At 38.1% G+C, this 20,798-nt stretch overlaps 1 protein-coding gene across 2 annotated transcripts in view; it reads left to right on the forward strand.

Annotated features, from left to right (window-relative positions):
- The window catches only part of slc6a1b (solute carrier family 6 member 1b), a 42,762-nt gene extending 22,166 nt beyond the window's left edge, over positions 1-20,596 (forward strand). For both annotated transcript variants that reach the window (XM_073072101.1, XM_073072102.1), the window contains exons 12-15: positions 1,448-1,550; positions 14,222-14,322; positions 15,491-15,658; positions 18,475-20,596. In XM_073072101.1, coding sequence (XP_072928202.1) covers positions 1,448-1,550; positions 14,222-14,322; positions 15,491-15,658; positions 18,475-18,579 — 477 coding nt within the window. In that variant the 3' untranslated portion in view covers positions 18,580-20,596. The remainder of the gene's footprint in view (positions 1-1,447; positions 1,551-14,221; positions 14,323-15,490; positions 15,659-18,474) is intronic.
- Positions 20,597-20,798: the final 202 nt, after the last annotated feature.

The following is a 20,798-nucleotide window of genomic DNA, read 5'->3' on the forward strand; positions in this document are numbered from 1 at the left end:
AAAAATAACCAAAAGTGGTAAGAATTTAACTTCAGGCAAAATTGAAAAGGTTGGTGAATACAGGACAGAAGGTGTTATATTTGAATGCACTCAGTGTGTGCATTATCTTGTAGCGCGGTTAGAAACTAGCAAGTACAACATTGTGGGTATCACAGAATTGTGGTTGAAAGAAGATCACTTCTGGGAGCTTAATGTCCAAGGACATATAACGTATGTGGGCAGAGAGGGGTTGGTGGAAAATGAAATCAATCCTCAGAAAGAACTAACACAGGATCACAAAATGTAGAATCCTTATGGATACAATCTAAGACCAGAGGGAACTACCTCAGATGCCCCTTTAGAAGAGATGAGGTGGAAGTTCTTTAGCCAGAGAGTCATGAATGAGTGGAATTTATTGCCACGGACAGCCGTGGACACCGAGCCAATGGGTATATTTAAAGCAGAGGTTGGTAGGTTCTTTATTAGTCAGGTTGTCAAGGTTACAGGAAGATGGCAGGGATTGAAAGGGAAAATAAATCAGCTATGATAAAATTGTGGAGCAGACTCAATGGGACACACGGCCTAACTCTGCTCGTGTGTCTTATGGCCTTATAAATCATGTAGTTTAGGACCATCGACAGAACAATTTTTCTTCAAATCATTGCACTTTGTAGACATTCTGACTCCAATTTAACACTTTCTTTGTGGTTGATCTCTAGTTTTTCTTGCACTAAGCACACATTTATAAAACCAGCTTTGAACATCAAAATATTTTTTTATGAAAACTGATAAATGGTATTTATGATTTTTCAAATTTGTATTAAAGATAAGTAATTAAATTTAAATTGTCAGCTTTTTAATCAAGTGCATACTTGGTGCAGAAAATGTTAGATGGCAATTAAGTAAAGGAAAATTATAAAAAAATAGTTCTAAATGAGTTGATTCCGTAATATTAATGAAAAGAGTTCCAGTAGGAGCTCCCAATAGAAATTATGCACCAGCTTAAATCAAAGATACTTAAAAGTTTGCAAATTGGGCCCATTGGGAGCATGATTCTGTTGAAGTTTTCCCATCAGTATCCAATGTAAATAAATAACCAGAGAGCTGGTTATTATTAATAATAGTCAGTCACAATGTATCAGAATATGTAGGGGAAGAAATGCACCCATAAACAATGAGATATCTGTACAAATACACACACACATTGAAGATAGGTGCCTTAATTACAGTGCAGCTCATTTAGCTATCAGAGATTGAATGTTAGCAGTAATTTCAGTTTTGTGATATGGAAATGATGCAATTTTGATTTAAGCTAGTGAATCAAAATTAATTCAACAATTGTCAGGTCTTATTTATATTTAGGGCATCTACGACTTGAGCATGCAGTTTGAATACAAGCAATAACTAAGACATCTTAAAGTGTTATGTATTAAAATCATATCTAAGCAATGTATTCTTTTTTCTCTAGGGTGGTCTGTATGTCTTTAAGCTTTTTGACTACTACTCTGCTAGTGGAATGTCTTTGCTCTTTCTTGTTTTCTTTGAGACCGTCTCAATATCTTGGTGCTATGGTAAGAATTATTAACAGTAAATCTTTTGTTGATTTTATGCCATGAAACTTCTCTGCTGAAAGTGTTTTGAGCCTACAGAACAGGCACTATTGTCCTTTTCTTTAAATATATCCATTGCAAATCCACAATATTTTGTCTTGCCAAGTAGCTCAACTCCGTAACTTAAAGAGCGAAAAAAACATCAGTCTTACACAATAGTTCGATATCAGGTCATATCACTGATGGCTTTACTCACATATATTCTGCAAAGCATAAATAGAACCTTTTGAGAATCAACGTTTGCCCAGGCAACTGGCTTTACTTCAGAATTGGAAATTAGATTCAATTAAACACCAGATATTTCAGGTTGTAGGATCCCATGCCATCCGATAAGGAAAGAATATTTACAAATATAACTTGTCTAGGTTTAAGATCAGAGTATATTCTTTGCAATTTTCCAGCAAACATTTATTTCTGTGATTACATAGAAGTTGTACTAAATAAGTTATCATTGCTTGTCGTTACCTAATCTATTGGATGCAATTTATTCAAACCTTTTAACAGTTAAGCCAGATGTTTATGCAAAACTCATATTTTTAGATCAAAATCAGAATGCATTTCTTATGTATTTGCTGTTTAGTGTGTGTTGGTTGGCTGATATGAAGATTGTTCCATGTAAAGGCAAAATTGCAGACCATGTTACACTTTAGTTGAGTAGCAATTATGTTGACATATCCTTTTTTTGGAACACTTCTCAGATACAGAATAAGGAACAATGAACATAACACACAGCACTGTCAAAGCAGAATAAGTGGGCTGGTGTTCCCTCCCATCACAATACAACTATAGACCAGATAGAGCCAGTTCACTGTTTCTTTACAACTACACAAGCAGCTGATTTACACTAAAAATGAGGAATCAAAATCAAGTTTATTATCCCTGAAATATGTCAAGAATTTTGTTGTTTTGCAGCAGCAGTACAGTACAATACATAAAATATACTATATGTTACAATAAGAAATACTATTAAAAATAAATGGTGCAAATAGTGACGTTGTGTCCATGGGATCATGGACTGTTCAGAAATCTGATGGTGGTGGGGAAGAAGCTGCTCCTAAAAGATTGAGCGTGGGTCTTCAGACTCCTGTACCTCCTCCCTGATGATAGTAATGAGAAGGGGATATGTCCTGGGTGATGGGGATATTCAATGATGGATGCTGCCTTGATCAACATGGAGGGCAAAGTACATGATTAACACCAATGCTTGTTTGTTAAGGGCACCCAACACAGCAATCATCACTTCCTTTTGGAGTATCACTGAAAATGGACAGCTGTTGGCTTAATTGCTGGCTCAGAATCATCATTTTGCCCAGACCTAACCATATCAGACTATCTTTATTAAAGGCACCAATGTTGGGTCATGAGTTTTCCTTTTCTCAGTTGGATTTATTAAAGAGGGTTGACACGTAAATTTGTCAAATCAAAAGATTAGATTAAGTTAGGATATAGACAGGACACAGGATAACAGATAATTTCCTCATTATCACATTACTGTAGGCAGGATATTGTAGTAAGCAATTCAGAAAGATTGTATCTGGTCAGCATTAAAATTAATGAGAATGAGGTCAAACTAGAGAACTATGGAAGATACAGAGTTTGTAATTAAGTTTTAATGGTTGTACCCTTGGTTTCCACCTTATGTCTTACCATCCTTTTAAATGGCATTTTTCTTAAAGCAACCAGCATTTCAGACTTTGTTCCAGCAGTGATTTAACAATGTTTTATCCTTGGAGATCACATGCACAGTCACAGTGAAAGATTGAAATGTGATCATTGTATTGATTTTTAAAAAAATATAATTCATTCTGCACTCATTTTCTCATGAACCTCAGTCAGACATCTCCTGTCCTGTTTCTAGGAAGGTATGAACCTGCACTGTGGGGAAGAGTGATTATCTTAACTGATCAGAACATTGAGTAATTGGCTGTGCTCCAGCCTTTAATGTTTTGACAGCTGAGCCACAGTTAAGAGCTGCCTGTAAGGAATTTGTACATTCTCCCCATGACTGCGTAGGTTCCCTCCTACAGTCCAAAGACAAACCAGTTGGTTGTACGGTTGTAAATTGTCTCCTGGTTAGGCTAGGATTAAATCGAGGGTTGCTAAGCAGTGTGACTCGAAGGGTGGAAGGGCTGATCCAGGCTGTACCTCAATCAATAAATTAATTTATTTCACAAGTTAGTTGGTGACATGCACCATAACAATAAATGACAACACTTCTATTTGCTGCAGTTCCTATACAAAATGGGAAGTAACATTCATTGAAACTACTTGCCTGTTACCTTCTGTTCAGGGTACCATAACATAAATCATTCAACTGAGGGAAAATCTGCCTTGATGCTGAATTCACAGTGGAAAAAAAAGCAGATCGAACAATGTTTCTTATCTAATGATACTATCCATCCATGAATGCTTTGAAAATTGGGAATCTCTCAATGGGAATTCCAAAATGATGGCAGATGATTATTGACTATATTTCTGAAAATATTTGCCGATCTTAAGAAATTTAAAATTGTATGTCAAAATGCAAATCAGACTCAACATATTCAAAAATTATAATTAGATTAAATTTATGGTGCTAAAAAAGGAGAACTAAACATCAATTTCACTTATTATCAATACACAAAGCAAAGGACCAACTTCATATGCTGATTTTATCCCCCATCCCAAAAGCGTGCCCACAAAATGAAGATTTAAACATAGGAATGCTAACAAGTATCTGTAACGTTTCCTTCGCCACCTTCAACACCATTCAATTGTCAGCTCTCACAAAGCCTGCGACTTCCTGTGATGTCTATTCCCCATGCTTGTACTGCAACTCAACTGGAGTTGAAGGAGATGAGCAATATCATTTCACTCAAAAGCTTTCAACCCCAGCAATCGGAAAATTGCTACAGTTCTGACTGCCAAAGCAATTGTTGAATAGCCATTGCCAGAGATAGTTACCTGGATTCCAAATTAAAAGGAAGATTGGGAGGGAGAGAAGAATGGACAGAAAGAAAATTCAAAGTAAATTTATTATCAAAGTACTTATATGTTACCATATACTGCCCTTAGATGAATCTTAGAGTTGGATACTGCATACATACTTTGATAATAAATGTACCTTGAACTTTGATTCATTTTCTTGCAGGCATTCAAAGTAGAACAAAGAAATGCAATGCAATCAATGAAAAACTACACACACAAAAGACTGACAAAAACAATGTACAAAAGAAGACTAACTGCAAATACAAAAATAAATAATAGATAGATAATACTCAGAACATTGATTTGTAGAGTCCATGAGAGTCCAAAAGTTGTTGAATGAGTTCAGCATTGAGATGCATGTTGGTTCAGGTGTCTGGTTGAAGGGTAATAACTGTTCCTGAACCTGGGACCAAAGTCTCCTGGACATCCCTCCCAATGACAGTAGAGGGCGCTAGCGAGGGACCACTCTGGAGTATTGTCTTGCCAAATAAATAATTAAAATTGGGTTACACAACCACCTGACTTTATCTATTTATTTCAAAAGTTGAATTCAGGCTTTAAATCACAAAATGGAAAAGTAATGGTCATATTGGAAGGAAAGAAAGGGAGAAATTAATATTGAGTGTGATAAAAGGGAAATCCGGAGCAAACCCCTTTGGCTTGTCAGTTAAGAACAGACAGGAAATTCCTCTGAAGAGAAAATAAAAGATGGAAACACAGACCATGTTACACTTCTCCAAACCAATTCCAAACAGCATAGTGGGTATTGGATCAAATCATAACACAGACTAGCCTCTAACTCTCTGCTTGCAATACCACACAAAAACCAGGTTTGTGAAAGGGCAAAAGATACAAAAGTTGAGGAAAACCATTTTTGGTTACCATTTTGTAGCAATAATACACTTGCAAGCAAAACTAACTCTTGCCATCGAGGCTTAATCCTACAATTCCAGTCCAAATTTCTATGCATTGGCCCTAGTTAATATTGTCAGCAATAGATTGACTACATGATCTCGTAAATGAGTATATGTTATATGTGAGGTACTTACTCTTGAACCCTTTATGTGAGGTATTTACTCTAAAGCCCTTTGATGTTATTTCTGGAGAATGGCTATACTCCAGTTTAAAACTGAGGAGCAAACGTGTCCTGCAACAGTATTGACTTGGCTTTGTGCAGTTAGCATGTGGATGAAACATGTTAGTAATCTCTTTATTTCCTGCCATCCAAGTGCTCCGGGAGCTGAAACAATTATGTGATCCAATTAAAACATAGCCTAACCTCCAAATATAACCCCTTCCCTCCCTGTTTCACATGAAAATCTAAATTTAAATATTTCAGGATAAGTATTGTTCCAAGTATTAAGTGAAATTTTGACGCATTAGAGTCATAGAGAAATACAGCACAGAAACAGGCCCTTTGGCCCATCTGGTCCATGCCAAACCATTTAAGCTGCCTACACCCACTGACCTGCATGGGGACTACAGCCCTACCATCTATGTACCTACCTAAGCATCTTAAATGTTGAAATCGAGCTCACATATACCACTCTTTCCACGCTCTCACAACCCTCTGAGTGAAGAAGTTTACCCTCATGTTTCACTTAAACTTTTCACCTTTCACCCTTAACCCATGACCTCAGGTTGTAGTCCCACCCAACTTCAATGAAAAAAAGTCTGCTTGCATTTACCTCTCCTAATTTTGTATACCTCTGTCAAATGAAATTCAAGAAGAGCAGTGTAGGAAGTGGGAAGGACTCTTTCATGTGTATGATTCTTGGGTTTTACAGTGGCAGGCAGTGTAAATATAACAAGCCATTATTGCAAATTACCAGATTACTATCAGCTGTAACCTGATAGATTTCTCAAGCTGAGTGGAATCAGTTAAGAGAAGATTCTCAATCATGTTTTCATTTGATAAGGTGTGTATCTAAATGAAATGACTTATCACTAATAAGCAATGGCAACAATGTCAAAAAATTGTTGGAAACTGTAACTTATGGGTAGAGGATATATATTGATCACAGAAATTCAGCATGAAGCCAGGTAATATCCACTATGCGTTGATGAAGTCAATACAATTCATGGCACTGTCCAAACAAATGTTAAGGTTATGTGATAGCAATGATGTCACAAGGGTATCAAAAACCTGGTTATACTTAACAGAAAGCAGATGTCAATGAAGATAACTTTAAGAAGACCAACAAGATAAATAATCTGCAGTGTGATACATTACTACACAGGTTAGCACATTGAACCCAACGTGACATAGAACAGTACGGATCTCAGGATTCTGTCACGAAATGCTAATCAAGTAATATTGATGCTATAGTTAAAACTTTTACAAAGGTTGATGATATCCAAAGGAGAACGTGCTGACAATGAATGGGGAATGGGGAAAATTAGTGTATCAATTTATTTAACGTGAGGCTCTCGGTTGGTCCAGCTGTCTACGTGATACACGAGCCAGTACACAAGCCTGGGCAATACAGTATGGAAAGAAAGCTGTTGCCCACACAACAGGCTCCCCTTCTCCGTGCAGCTGATGAATCCAAAGGAATGGCAGAAACTAACACAGTTTGGTACCAGTGATGTCGCAGGAGTTGCCAGTCAGTGTTGAACTCAACATAGGACTACCTTAGGGACTCCAGCTCGGGATTTTCCTTCAGGATTTACTCCCCATGAGTGGGGATAGCCAAAAGACAGTGGAAGTTTGAGATCAGAGTTTTCATTCTCCTGGATGAGCTGCCAGCCACAACTGATGAACCAGTAACCCGCCTTTGCCCTTTATCCAGTCAGTAGAAATGGTTCTACTGGGCTTAGTGGCTAAGGCACACATAAGGGCCAGGAGCTGGATTTGATTTTCAGAGACTATTTGTGACACATGCCATTGGGAGCATTTAATAGGTAGTGGAAGCTCATCCCCATTAACACCCCTGGCTTTAACAACCTTAAGGAACCATTTATTCATCAGTCCAATGATTTCCAAAGATTCTGGCTACCTAATCAATCAAATTGAAATTGTGTAATTCTCTTCTTACTTATGAAACATGCAGAGGGAAACCTATGTGAAGCTGGAGGACATAAAATCAATGGGATCTTACAAACGCGACAAATATTGGCTACTGATTGACTTCAAAATCTTGAGCTTTGACAACTTTGACAAAGTTGTTGCAGCTTCTATGATATCAAACTTCACCAAACAAAAACTAAAGCTGGCTTTACAAAGTCTCCCAGAGGCTGGAAATTAAGGTTCCAATCCTGAACCAGTGGCCCCTTGTGTAACTTCATAGAGGATTGCAAAATTCCCAAAGGGGAAATCTGCATCAAAGTGTGAAGAATTGAATAATACAAGCTAAGCAAGTGGAAATGCACTTGCAATGTGCTTGAGAAGATTTGTGTTTTTTGGGAAACAAATAAATGGGCTGAGCATGACTAAAAAATTAATACATGGAGATATTACTGTGAAGATACATGAGAAAGATTCATGAGCATAATATCTCAACATCTCAGTGTGAATGATATTTCCTCATCTTAAGAAAGCCAAGTGTAACGCAGAATTCAACAAATCTATCTCTGCCTATTAGATTCCATCAATCTCTCTGAGCAGCTGGCAAAGCAAGGCAATATGCTGGCCGAAGCAAAACATCTACATACAAAATCTCATTTTAAACTAAGACTTTTTACAACATAACCAGATTTTTGTTGATAAGAGGTCAGGGAGTGGGTGCACAGCAACCTGGTTTAGACATACTTCTATTAGTTAAAATTGGTTGAGATGTAGGTTGAGATGTAAATCAATGTCACCCACTATAGCAAACTGATGATCCATCTCATTGAAAGAATACAAAAGTAAAGCATCTTCCTATAAGTTTTTGACAAAGACCTTTTGCAATAGACAAGATTTTTTTTAAAAAAAAGCTCTAGACTGATCTAAAACCTAATGTATATACTGCAATGCTGCCTGTAAGGAGTTTGTACATTCTCCTCAATACCACGTGCATTTCCTCTGGGTGCTCCAGTTTCCTCCCAATGTCCAAAGATGTACTGGTTGGTAGATTAATTGGTCATTGTAAATTGTCCCGTGATTAGGCTAGGATTAAATCAGGGGATTGCTGGGCAGGATGGCTCAAAGAACCAGAAGGGCCTATTAGGTGCTGTATCCCAACAAAACATATAACCATTTCAATTCTGCGTGTAGAAGCTTGCTACATTTTTTACATATTTCAAATTTCTGCTTTGATCATGTTATGAGATGTAGCTCGATCATTATGTGCTGTGTTGTATGATATGGGCGATCATGGTCTGTCCATGACCATGGTTGTTCTTGGCAAATTTTTCTACAAAAAAGTATTACCAATACTCTTCAGAGATGTCTGACTGGGGTCAGTGGACTCATAACCAAGACTTGTGATATGCACCAGCTGCTCATACGACCATCCTCCACCTGCTCCCATGGCTTCACACCCCCCTGATCGGGGGGCTAAGCATGTGCTACAGCTTGCCCAAGGATAGCCTGCAGACTAGCGGAGGGAAGCAGTACTTTCCTTCTCCGTTGGTAGAGATGCATCTCCACAGCTGCTATTCAGAGAGGTGAGGTTTTGGAAGTTCATCAATCTAGAAGTGTTGGAATCATCCAGGGGTCAGTCTCACAGTTGAGCGTGTACAAGGAATTGAAATCTTGATCAAAAAAATGTGTCGGAGTGACTTTACCATTCTGTGTTCCTTTACAAATTTCATAAATCCAGTTTCTAGCATCAGTGTGAATCCAGAGTGAAGGCCAAGGTGACACATTGCGTCGTCAGTATGAAGCAAAGCCTCTTTATATTGACTCTGGTGTAATCTGAATGTAATCTCACACTGAGCTGGGGTTACAATGATATCAGAGTAATCTGGAACTACCTGCTGTGTAATCATTACCTTCCTTGGGGAATTTATAGCCTTGCAGCCATTTTTTCATTATGATGATCTTGAAATTCCTTGTGGGATACCAGGTGTGTGAAAGTGAGAAGAAAATTATACAGCGATGAGGAGAGATAAAGTGAGTTTGCAAAGCAATGACAACCCAAGTTATTGCAACATCATGTCATTTAGACCTAAGAAAGAAAAATGGAATGTTTTCTTGATTGTGGAAGCCCAGCAGCTGTAAGTGAACATAGGAATTAAAGTGGTCTTTTTCACAATTTGTTGACAGTTGTAAACAGTAATCAAAAAGGCACCAAAAACACAGCTGTCAGAAACATGAGAAAATCTGCAGATGCTGGAAATCCAAAGCAACACACACAAAATGCTGGAGGAACTCAGCAGACCAGGCAGCATCTATGGAAAAGAGTAAACAGTCGACGTTTCGGGCTGAGACACTTCTTTGCTGTGTTTGCCTTTATTTCGAAGTGTTTGTGAACTAAAACTGTGCAGGAGATGCTGGATATATGAAGAAGAACCAGATTCAATCTGGAATTTTGCACTCAGATTTGGAACCAAATATTTGGAGAAGAATATTACATTTCAAGATGAAAGCGAAAATGCACTTTAAAACTTGCCTTTTCTCAAACAGTTCTGATGAAAGGTTGTCAACATGTTCCTTTTTCTCCAAATGCTGACAGGCCTGCTGAGTATTTCTGGTACATTAATGATTTTGATTGAGATTTCTAGCATTTGTTGCATTTTGCATTTCTACACCGGTGTGAAAACAGGTTTAAAAAATTCAATAAGGAGGAAACTGTTTATGTTTCCGTAAACACAAGAGATTCTGCAAATGTTGGAAATCTTGTGCAACACATCCAAAGTGCTGGAGGAACTTGGAAAGTCAGGCAGCACCTATGGAGGGTAATAAACAGTGGATGTTTTGGGTTGAGGCTCTTGGTCAAGTTTATCCCTCTATAGATGTTGCCTGACTTACTGAGTTCCTCCAGCAGTTTGCATGTGTTACTCTACATTTCCTGAAGTTTACCAAGATCGAAGTTGATCCAATCTAAGTATTTTAAATGATTTAGCGTCTATGATAATTGCAAAATAAATCATTTAACTGGCAAATCAAGAAGACGGTGGTATAATATTGAAACGAGAGGACATTTTGGAGAAATACTGATGGCAATTTTTCCCACAAATCGGGAATGCTTAAGATTACATTTGATTGATTTCTATTGAGCAAAAGTATCAGGAAAAGTACAACAAACTCATTGGAAATAAAATATAGACCAGCATTAATATGGCACCGAATTCAGGGCTTGAACAACCTACTTCAGAATTATTAACATGTTTACATAAGAAGGTTGTCACTTCCAATAAAATAATGGAAGCTGGAATTCACCATGTATATTGTTAAGTATAAAATCAATTTAATATGTAGTTATCCATGGTTACTGATCTCAGTATGCCCAGAGACACTGCAATTTTGCTGTGGCTAACTGGATATCACACTGTGTAACTAATAACATAGTAATATAACTCAAGGCTAATATTCATAGAAAATACCATTTAACATTTGGATTAAATATACTGGCAGAATTATTAGTTATTTTGCTGTCTAATATAACTTCCATTATTTTATACTGTAAATGAGGAGATCTATTACAATTATTTTTGAAGTATTTCAGTAATGTCCACTACACCATGATACATGCAACTGTCCTACCTTCTGGAACAATATTTATGCTCTGTTTTAGGTTTGCGGTAAGCCTGGAAGATTTTTCTCTCTATGCTATATCAGCCCTTATTTTTCATCTAAAGGGATGGCATGGTAGGATAGTGGTTAGCACCACACTTTACATTACCTGTGACCTGGGTTCAATTCCCGCCACTGCCCGTAAGGAGTTTGTACGTCCTCGCCATGACCACGTGGGTTTCCTCCGGGTGCTACGGTTTCCTCCCCCTGTCCAAAGATGCACCGATTGGTGGATTAATTGGTCATTGTAAATTGTCCTGTGATTAGGCTAGGGTTAAATTGGGGAATTTCTGGGCAATGGGGCTGGAAGGACTGGAGGGTCTATTCCTCACTGTATCTCAATAAATAAATAATGTGTTTATTTTTCATGAGACTTAAGTTTCCATAAGCATTCTTGTCCGTGCCCAAGTCAGGACAAAAGGAGGAAGCACCCCCAAAAGAAATCTATCAACAATTCTTGCTCTTTAACTTGACAAACTAAACTAATCCTTCATCCTCCATCTATTACTGATCAACTCTCCTAACACAACTACTGAGCTTTCATATCAGAGCTGTCAAACGTCACAGTGTTCAGTCCAGGATAAAGCAGTGTATGGTACTTCTAATAGGAACAGTGTAAAGTTTCCAATCAATTGTTTGTAGTTCTATATGAAAGGTTAGTGTTTATCTGGAAGAGAACAGAACAGATGACAGAAAGAATCAATAAATATGGAAATTGCAACTGAACAAAAAGCATTTGAAGAATTTTTAAAAAAGAATAATATATTCACCAGATGATGACAGGATAGATTTACTTTCATGAATAATTGAATTCAAAGGAAGAAGATTGGAAGAAAGAAATTTTTTTGCTGGGAATACAAGTCGGGGAAGAGGCAATAATTAGCCAGAAAATTGACAAAAGAAAGGCAAATGGCAACTTCAAACGAAGAAGATTTACTGAGCCTGGAAGTAAAAATGTCGAAATGGACAAAATGAAAATCAGTACTGATGAAGAGACTGCCAATATCCTTAGGAATGACAATGAAGCAAATTCACAGCTGCTGGAACAGTAAATAAGAAGCTCTGATAGTTCTCTGGAGTTACATACATCTAGCAGTGTCTAGAGAAATTATTTTTCATTCATTTAAACTCGAAGAATCATTAAATTAATAACAAGGCATCAATTGATTGGACACTCAGTAGCCAGTTTATTTGGTACATCCTGTACTTAATTAAGTGGGCATTGAGTCTTCTCCATGGTCTTCTGGGGCAGTAACACTTCAAGGTTCAACATGTTGTGCATTCAGAGATGTTCTTCTGTAGCACATAGTTATTTGAGTTATTGTCGCCTTTCTGTCAGCTTGAACCAGTATGGCCGTTCTCCACTGACCTCTCTCAATAATAAGTTGTTTTCTCCCACAGAACTGCTGCTCACTGGGTGTTTTTGTTTCGTTTTTCACCCCATTCTCTGTAAACTTCAGAGATGAGTGTGCATGAAAACCTCAAGAAATCAGCAGTTTCTGAAATATGCAAGCCACCCCATCTGGTACCAGCTATCATTCAACAGTCAAAGCCACTTAGATCACATTTCTTCCTCATTCTGATGTTTGGTTTGAACAACAACTGAACCTCTTGACCAAGTCTGTGTGCTTTTATGCATTGAGTTGCTGCTACATGATTGGCTGATTAGATATTTGCATTAATGAGCAGGAGTGCAGGTGTACCTAATGAAATAGCCTCTGAGTGTACGATTAAATGTTTTGACCACAGCTCTGATGAAAAACTTACTTGCTACTTTAGCATGTTCATACTTTGTGATATATTTCATTTTACAAAGACACTCCCAGTATTCAACCCCAATTATTTTCTACAACCCAAATATTTCAACATAATATCAAAATCCCTGCATGTAAATGTATGTAATATTTCTGTTACTCAGTTCATTGCAAAAGCTTTTGCTGTTATGCTGTTTTTTTTCCAGAAGAGTATCCAAAATTATCACGCAAACATGATTAAAAAAAGAGTAATGTTAGATTATCCAATAATCTCCCTTTATGTTGCCCACTTAAAAATTTTCAGTAAGAGTCATTTTCACCAGTACACAATAGTAAGATTCCAAGAAGAGAGGAGGAAAAGTCATTTTCACTTTTTTGTCTTAGTGAAATATGAAATGGATACGGAATCGTTTTCTCTTTGATCTGTTGCACAAAGCTCGAGGATACAACAAAAATAAATTGATTGATTGATTGATTGATGTGCCATAGTCCAGTCACAACTAATGGAAGGTGGATATAGATCCAAGCGAATATGTGGGACTGTCGCTGTGAAGCTGCTTCTATCTACCTGGAACAGGACTGAGTGACTGGAAAAACTCTATCAATAAGATGATAAGTAAAATCTGTTCAAGGTCACAGTTGTAAGTGTGAACCATGCATTTTCGACTTGCAACTGAGAAATAAATTCACTGACACAAAATATACCATTCAATAGAGCTCTATTTATGGAAAATTAATGACAGAAAATTAATCTATTGTAAATGTATTGAGCAGCCGAACAACAAACAAAATCCAAAATGAACACGTTATCTCTGACCGTCAGGCTGTACAGGGAAATATTTGTTTAAGCTAGCCAATTCACAGATTCTATCCTTGGATCTAACAGCAACTCCAGCCTATTCAGTGTTATGCAACAACTCCATGAATACATTAAGAAGATATCTGTTGATCTGTATAGCAAACATTTTCAGATCACATCAAACACCAACAGAGTTGGGGAGACAGAAACACAAAATTTATCACTTGTAGTTGCAGAATATTTTGCATTTTCAAGGCTTTAATTAAGTATTACGTTCTACATTCCATACATAAAACCTGGTCCTTTCTTTGTTACGTTGATTTAACTAATAATTTTAAATAATATGATTCAATGGTTAGTTAATTAATACTTGATGTTATTATGTATACATGCCCAGAATTATGGTTCATATTATAATTGCTTGAATAAGACTAATTTTCCCTTTCTTCAGGTGTGAACAGATTCTTTGGTAACATTGAAGAGATGGTTGGCCATAAACCTTGCCTATGGTGGAAACTTTGCTGGTCTTTCTTCACTCCAATTATCGTGGGGGTAAAAAACAGAGTCTTTGTACACAATATTTCATTATTTAATGTCAAAAGCTAAAAAATGTTAGCACAAATTTCCTCATTGAAATTACCTGAGAGATGCTTATAATCTTATGAGAGTAATTGATAAGGTCATGATCATCATTGTCATCATTATGCGCCGCATCTTATAATGTGGGCAATTGTGGTCTTCGACTATGATTGTTCTTGGCAAATTTTTCTACGGAAGAATTGTCTTCTTCAGGGCAGTGTCTTTACAAGATGGGTGACTCCAGCCATTATCAATACTCTTCAGAGGTTGTCTGCTCAGCATCTGTGGTCACATAACCATGATGTGGGATATGCACCATCTACTCAAATGACCATCCACCACCTGCTCCCAAGGCTTCATGTGACCCTGATTGGTGGAGGGGTGGTAAGCAGGTGCTACACTTTGCCCAAGGGTGATTTGCAGGCTAGCAGAGAGAAGGAGCACTTTGGTAGAGACGTCTCTCCACTCCATCACCCAATTGATAGGATAGCCATTCAGGATAACCTTTTTTCCCAGGGTTGAACCTGCCTTCTCCCCATATCCCTTGACTCCGCTATCTTTAAGAACTCTATCTAACTCTTTCTTGAAAGCATCCAGAGAATTGGCCTCCACTGCCTTCTGAGGCAGAGCATTCCATAGATCCACAACTCTCTGGGTGAAAAAGTTTTTCCTCAACTCTGTTCTAAATGGCCTACCCCTTATTCTTAAACTGTGGCTTCTGGTTCTGGACTCCTGCAACATCGGGAACATGTTTCCTGCCTCTAGCGTGTCCAATCCCTTAATAATGTTATACGTTTCAATCAAATCCCCTCGCATCCTTCTAAAATTATAGTGGTGTTTAAGAGACAGATTTATGAATATACATCAATATGGATCCTGTTCAGGTAGTTTAATCCAGGATCGTGTATGGTGCAGATCCTGTGGGCTCAAGGGTCTGTTCCTATTCTCTATGATGGTCTAAATTAGATCAACTCTCTATTCATCTCATTTTGGTGTCTCAGATTTTCTTAATCTTTCTTATATAGTTTTTAATATTTTACCAATAACTATGCTTGAAGTAATTCGCTGATTTGAAAATAGGTTTTGAAAAGTCTGTTAAATAAAATAGCAAATGAAGTCATTTGTTTTTTTCTGTCTTCAGGGTGTGTTTCTCTTCAGTGCAGTTCAAATGAAGCCACTCACAATGGGGAGTTACGTTTTCCCCAAGTGGGGCCAAGGTGTGGGCTGGTTCATGGCTCTGTCATCCATGATGCTGATTCCTGGCTACATGGGTTATATGTTTCTCACTTCAAAGGGCTCTTTGAAACAGGTACATGTGAACACTTGAAATGTTTCATTTAACAATTTTATATGGCTGCCTTCTGACCACCTTTGATTCGGCCAACACCAGTGGTGTTATCCACAAACTTAAATGTGGCATTGGAGCTGTGCTCAGCTTTACATTCATAAGTATAAAGTGCGGAGAGCAGGGGGCTAAGCACACAGTCTTGGGGTGCTCATGTGTTGACAGTGACTGTGGAGGAGATGCTGTTGTCTATCCGAACTGACTGGAGTCCGCAAGTAAAGAAATTGAGGATCCAATTGCACAAGAAGGTATTGAGGCCAAGGTCTTGAAGCTTATTGATTTGTTTTGAGGGGATGATAGTATTGAATGCTGAGTTAGAGTTGATGAAGAGCACCCTAATTTATGTACCTTCACTGTCCAGATGTTCCAAGGTTGAGTGTGGAGCCAATGAAATGGCATCTGCTGTAGATCTGCTGTGAAGGTAGGAAAATTAGAGTAGAATCAAGTCACTTCTCAGGCAGGAGTTCATATGCTTCAATGTTCAATGGTTTGATGTTTCAATTTAATGTCAGAGAAAGTATACAGCATACAACCTGAAATCCTTACTCTTCGCAGACATCCACAAAACAGAGAGAAAGAAAATCCCAAAGAGTGAGTGATAGAAAACATTTGAACCCCAAAGCCCCCTTCCCCACTCCTATACACAAGTGGCAAAATACTGTTATTTCCAACACCTCGACATTGCAACAAGTTCTCTCTCTCTCACTAACAAGGGGAAAGAGATATCGCTCCTGCCACAGCGAGAGGGAAGGCTAACAACTCGCTGTTTCGATGTTACAGTCTGTCGTGTTGCTTGTTTCGAGTTGCACTAACTCAAGCGTCAGCAAACCCTCTCTCGCCATCGAGACAAAGAGAAAGCGATCGTATGAGTGCAGGGGCTTCCGACAGCTGCATCCTCAGTCTCGATGTTTCGATTTCCCGCGATGATTCATTCGGTGACATCATTGAGGCAGGGCCGCGCACCATAGGGGCACATCTTCCAAGCCGCTCCTGGAGATACTGAAGTGCCACTTGGCGACTTCCAAAGAGCAAGAATCCATCGTCCGTGAAGAACACAGTTTGAGCACAGCTGTAGATCATGGACTCCAACAGGATCCTTGCCAACTTGAAAAGGGAAAAAAAGATATGAGGACAGAAATTTAATTTGTTTCACAGATGAATTCAAAGAAGTCACCCAGGTCTGCTAAAACCATGTTTAGTTCCTCCCACCAACCACTCAAAGCACTTCATCTCACTGGATGTAACTGCTACTGGACCATAGTCATTGAGGCAGCTTACCATGTCTTCTTAAGCACCGATATAAATGAAGCCTGCTTAAAACTGGTAGTTACTTCAGACTGCTGAAGCGAGAGGTTAAAGATATCTGTGAATACTCCAGCCAGTTTGTCAGCACAGTTCTTTAGTACTCAGTCAGGTACTCCATCTGGGTCAGATCCTTTCCGTGGTTTCACCCTCTAGAAGGATGCTCTTACGTCAGCGTCAGAGACTGAAATCACGGGGTCATCAGGAGCTCTGAGAGTTCATGAAGTTTCCTCCAAGTTCTGATAGTCAAAGAGAGCAAAGAAGGCATTGAGCCCATCTGAGAGCAAAGCCTTATGGGCACTTGGTTTCGCTTTGTAAGAGGTGATAGCATTCAAACCCTGTCAAAGCTGTTGAGCATCCTTCAGTGATTCAGGTTTGATCCAGAATTGCCACTTCACATGTGAGATGGCTTTCTGCAGATTGTACCTTGTATCCTACTAGGTTGTCAGACCTGGAAGTGACGGGTCTGGCCCTCAGCAGATTGTGGATCTCATGGTTGATCCAGGGTTTCTGGTTAGGGAAGATTCTGAATGATTTTGTGGGACACACTGAACCAGGACTATTTTTATAAAGTCTGTGACAACTATGGTGTATTCATTCAGCTCCTCTGAGTTCTTGAACACAGCTCAGTCCACCAACTCAAAGCAATTATGCATTTGCTCCTCTGCCTCTTTTGCTGTCCTTATCTCTGGAGCCTTGCCCTTCAGCCTCTGCCTGCATGCAGATAGCAAACAGATAGCCAAGTGATCAGATTTCCCAAAATGTGGCCGAGGCATGGAACAGGAGGCATTTATAATTACAGTATAGCTCTGGTCGAATGCTCTGGGACCCCTGGTGCTGCAGGATATATGTTGATGATAATTGGGCAGAGACTTCTCTAAACAAGCCTAATTGAAACCTCCAACAATAATTTGAAAGGTGTCAAGGTAAATGGAAAATGGATGAAGATCTTTCTGGAAATATTGTGTATGTTTTTATATAATAATCCTTCGATGTCAGACATTAAGCTGTGTTAATTGAGGTTTCTTTCTCATATCTTTTCCAACTCACAAGATGAATTCCAGTTGTGAAAACTATGGTCTTGAGATTCCACTGTATATTTGATGAACCCACCAATCTCACCTGCTCCAGGCATAATGTAATTAGGCCATAAAACCATAAGAATATAGGAGCAGAATTGGGCCATTTGGCCCATCATGTCGGCCCCACCATTATATCATCGCTGATCCATTTCCCCTCAAATACCCAATCTCCTGCCTTCTCCTCACATCCCTTCGTGCTCTGGCTTATCAAAACTCTGTCAACCTCTGCTTTAAATATACTCACTGACTTGTGGCCTGTGGCAACGAATTGGCCGTGCTCGTGTCATTAAGCAGCACTGTTAATATTGTTTTGGGATTAGTTCTTGGCATCTTCTGCCCGGCCATTGTTATCAATATTCCAAGCATTTAAAGCTGTTTTTGTTCTTATGCTTGTAGCGCCTTCGACTTATGACTCAACCAACTGAGGACACGAAATGTCGGGAGAATGGCCCTGAACAACCAGAGCATGGCAATACCCCAAGTGATGAAGCATATATGTAGATTATTTATTAAGTGTACGATACTAACACTGCCCAGAATATAAATCTTACAATGGTTGATCGAGACCAAGGACTGTAGTTACATTATTGTGCACCTACCTCCTATCACAAATATGACCAATAGTTAAAAGTAAAGGCTATAAACCTTTGTTGTTGGACATCAAGTAAAACTCTTAACTCAAAAAAATCATTCCAGGTTTTGATAACAATGTAATTTTGGCAAACCATCAACAGAGGCAGACTGTTAGCATTTTTAATTCATGGTTTTCTCTTCTGAAGAGTAAGCACAAGCATGTTGGGCCTCTTGGCTTCCTCGTGTCCTGCATGGGGCTAAGATTTTTGTGATCATGTGGACGTGATTATAATCACCGTCTTACTGTATGCACATCAACATATTCAGTCTAGTCAAGTTGATAGCACTAAGAGCATTAATCAAAATTATGGTTTTGCAATAAAACTAAAGAATTTCCTCACTTACTCTTTAATTGTCCGGTCATACTTTCCAGAATCTACTTCACTTTACCTGCAACCTCTCCATTCCCATAATGAATGCGACAATGGATAGGAAACCTGTGTGTACCTGTGGCCCACTTTTCAGACTTTTGTCTGGGCATACACTCCAGTTTCTGCTTCACTCGAGCAATGTTGTCAAATGCCGATGTGGAGATTTGCTACTTTTATCCTGTGAGAGAAAGCAGATTGTTGATATTAGGAGAAAGAAATAAAAAGTAAAGAAATTCTTTATATAGTTGATAGAGTTTTATAATTTAAATTAGTGTTCAAGATAGTCACCTTTAATTCTGTTCCTTTTGCCATCTCTTGTGAGAATGAGAAGCACTAATTTATCCATAATTGACAACATAAGTCGTACAGACTGGAATAAGGAGGAGGATGGACTGGAGGAAATTAGGAATGAGGAGAAGATGCACAGGGAAGGGAGTGTTAGTGAGTGGACATGGAAGAATGAGATACGGCTCATGAAAGTTCAGAAGAGAAAAGGGAATTAGAAGGTGGATCAGTAACCTCCATTTTCCAGCTTCTTGCTCTTAAACTACTGGCAAATGTTCAGCATTCTTTTCTCAGTCTGTATGCTCAGATATCTACAACTATATTACCACTTCATTCATTAACTCTGAGTGGCTTCAACTAAATAGATCATCATATACACTCTTTCAAACCTTTACAGTCAAAGGCCAAACTATAGTGGTTAGTTTGGTCATTTAAATATAACCTACATATTTGTGTAAACATTTTATTCACTAACCATTACCTTCCATTTCATTTAGAATATTAGAAATAGTTGCAAAAATATTATGGCATTGCTCCATTTATCAGTTCAGATCTGGGAATAACAGTGTACTTTATAACCCAGAGGCTGATAAATGATTATTGATCTCATAGCATTGGGTAGCAGCAGATCAAGGTAGTGCTAACAGTTTTCCACTTTGAGACAGACATCAGCTTGTGTCTATGGCAGCTAAGCAATTGTGACAGGGAAACAGAACCACGGAAGAAATTTTAACTATATTGTATAATGTATTCTAAGTAAAGGCATAGAAAGTATATGTGCATTGATTAAATATTGGTTGCTTTAAAAGATCTATTACAACTATATCTGTCAAAATGTTGTTGTATAGCAAATGTGTAAAAAAAAGTATAAATGTCTACATCTTATTTAATGTAGTTTTGTCAGAAATAATAATTCTTCCATCATAGACCTTAACACTGCAATAACTCATAACACAAAAAACATAATTAAGGTGTTACTCTTTGAGCATCAGCTATGTATTTAATTTGTATAAAATACATTCAATATATAATGAGTCTAGTAAAAAGAGTATTGTTTTGTAGATTTATAAATGTTAAATTGATCAAATGTACAGTTTTCAACGTATATATTACATGGCGTAGTTCAGTTCTAAATGGTGTTATTGATAAAAGGGCATGATTGTCATATATATGTTGTCAAATTTTTGGAAAGCAAATAAAATCTTTATCTTACACCATGTATAAAAGAAGCTGTGCCTTTGTTAAAATGATGCTTACTTTAATAGGAAGGCAGAATATTTTTCAGAGCCCATGATATTCAGCTCAAGATTCATGATTATGCACAGTATGTGATGTACTAGGCATTTCTTTTCCTTATAACACAACAGGGAAATATCAGGACCTCATTAATGCAAGAGATTCTGCAGGTGCTGGAAATCCAAAACAACACAC

This window comes from Hemitrygon akajei, chromosome 19, assembly GCF_048418815.1.
Source record: "Hemitrygon akajei chromosome 19, sHemAka1.3, whole genome shotgun sequence".
In the NCBI taxonomy this organism is placed as follows: Eukaryota; Metazoa; Chordata; class Chondrichthyes; order Myliobatiformes; family Dasyatidae; genus Hemitrygon; species Hemitrygon akajei.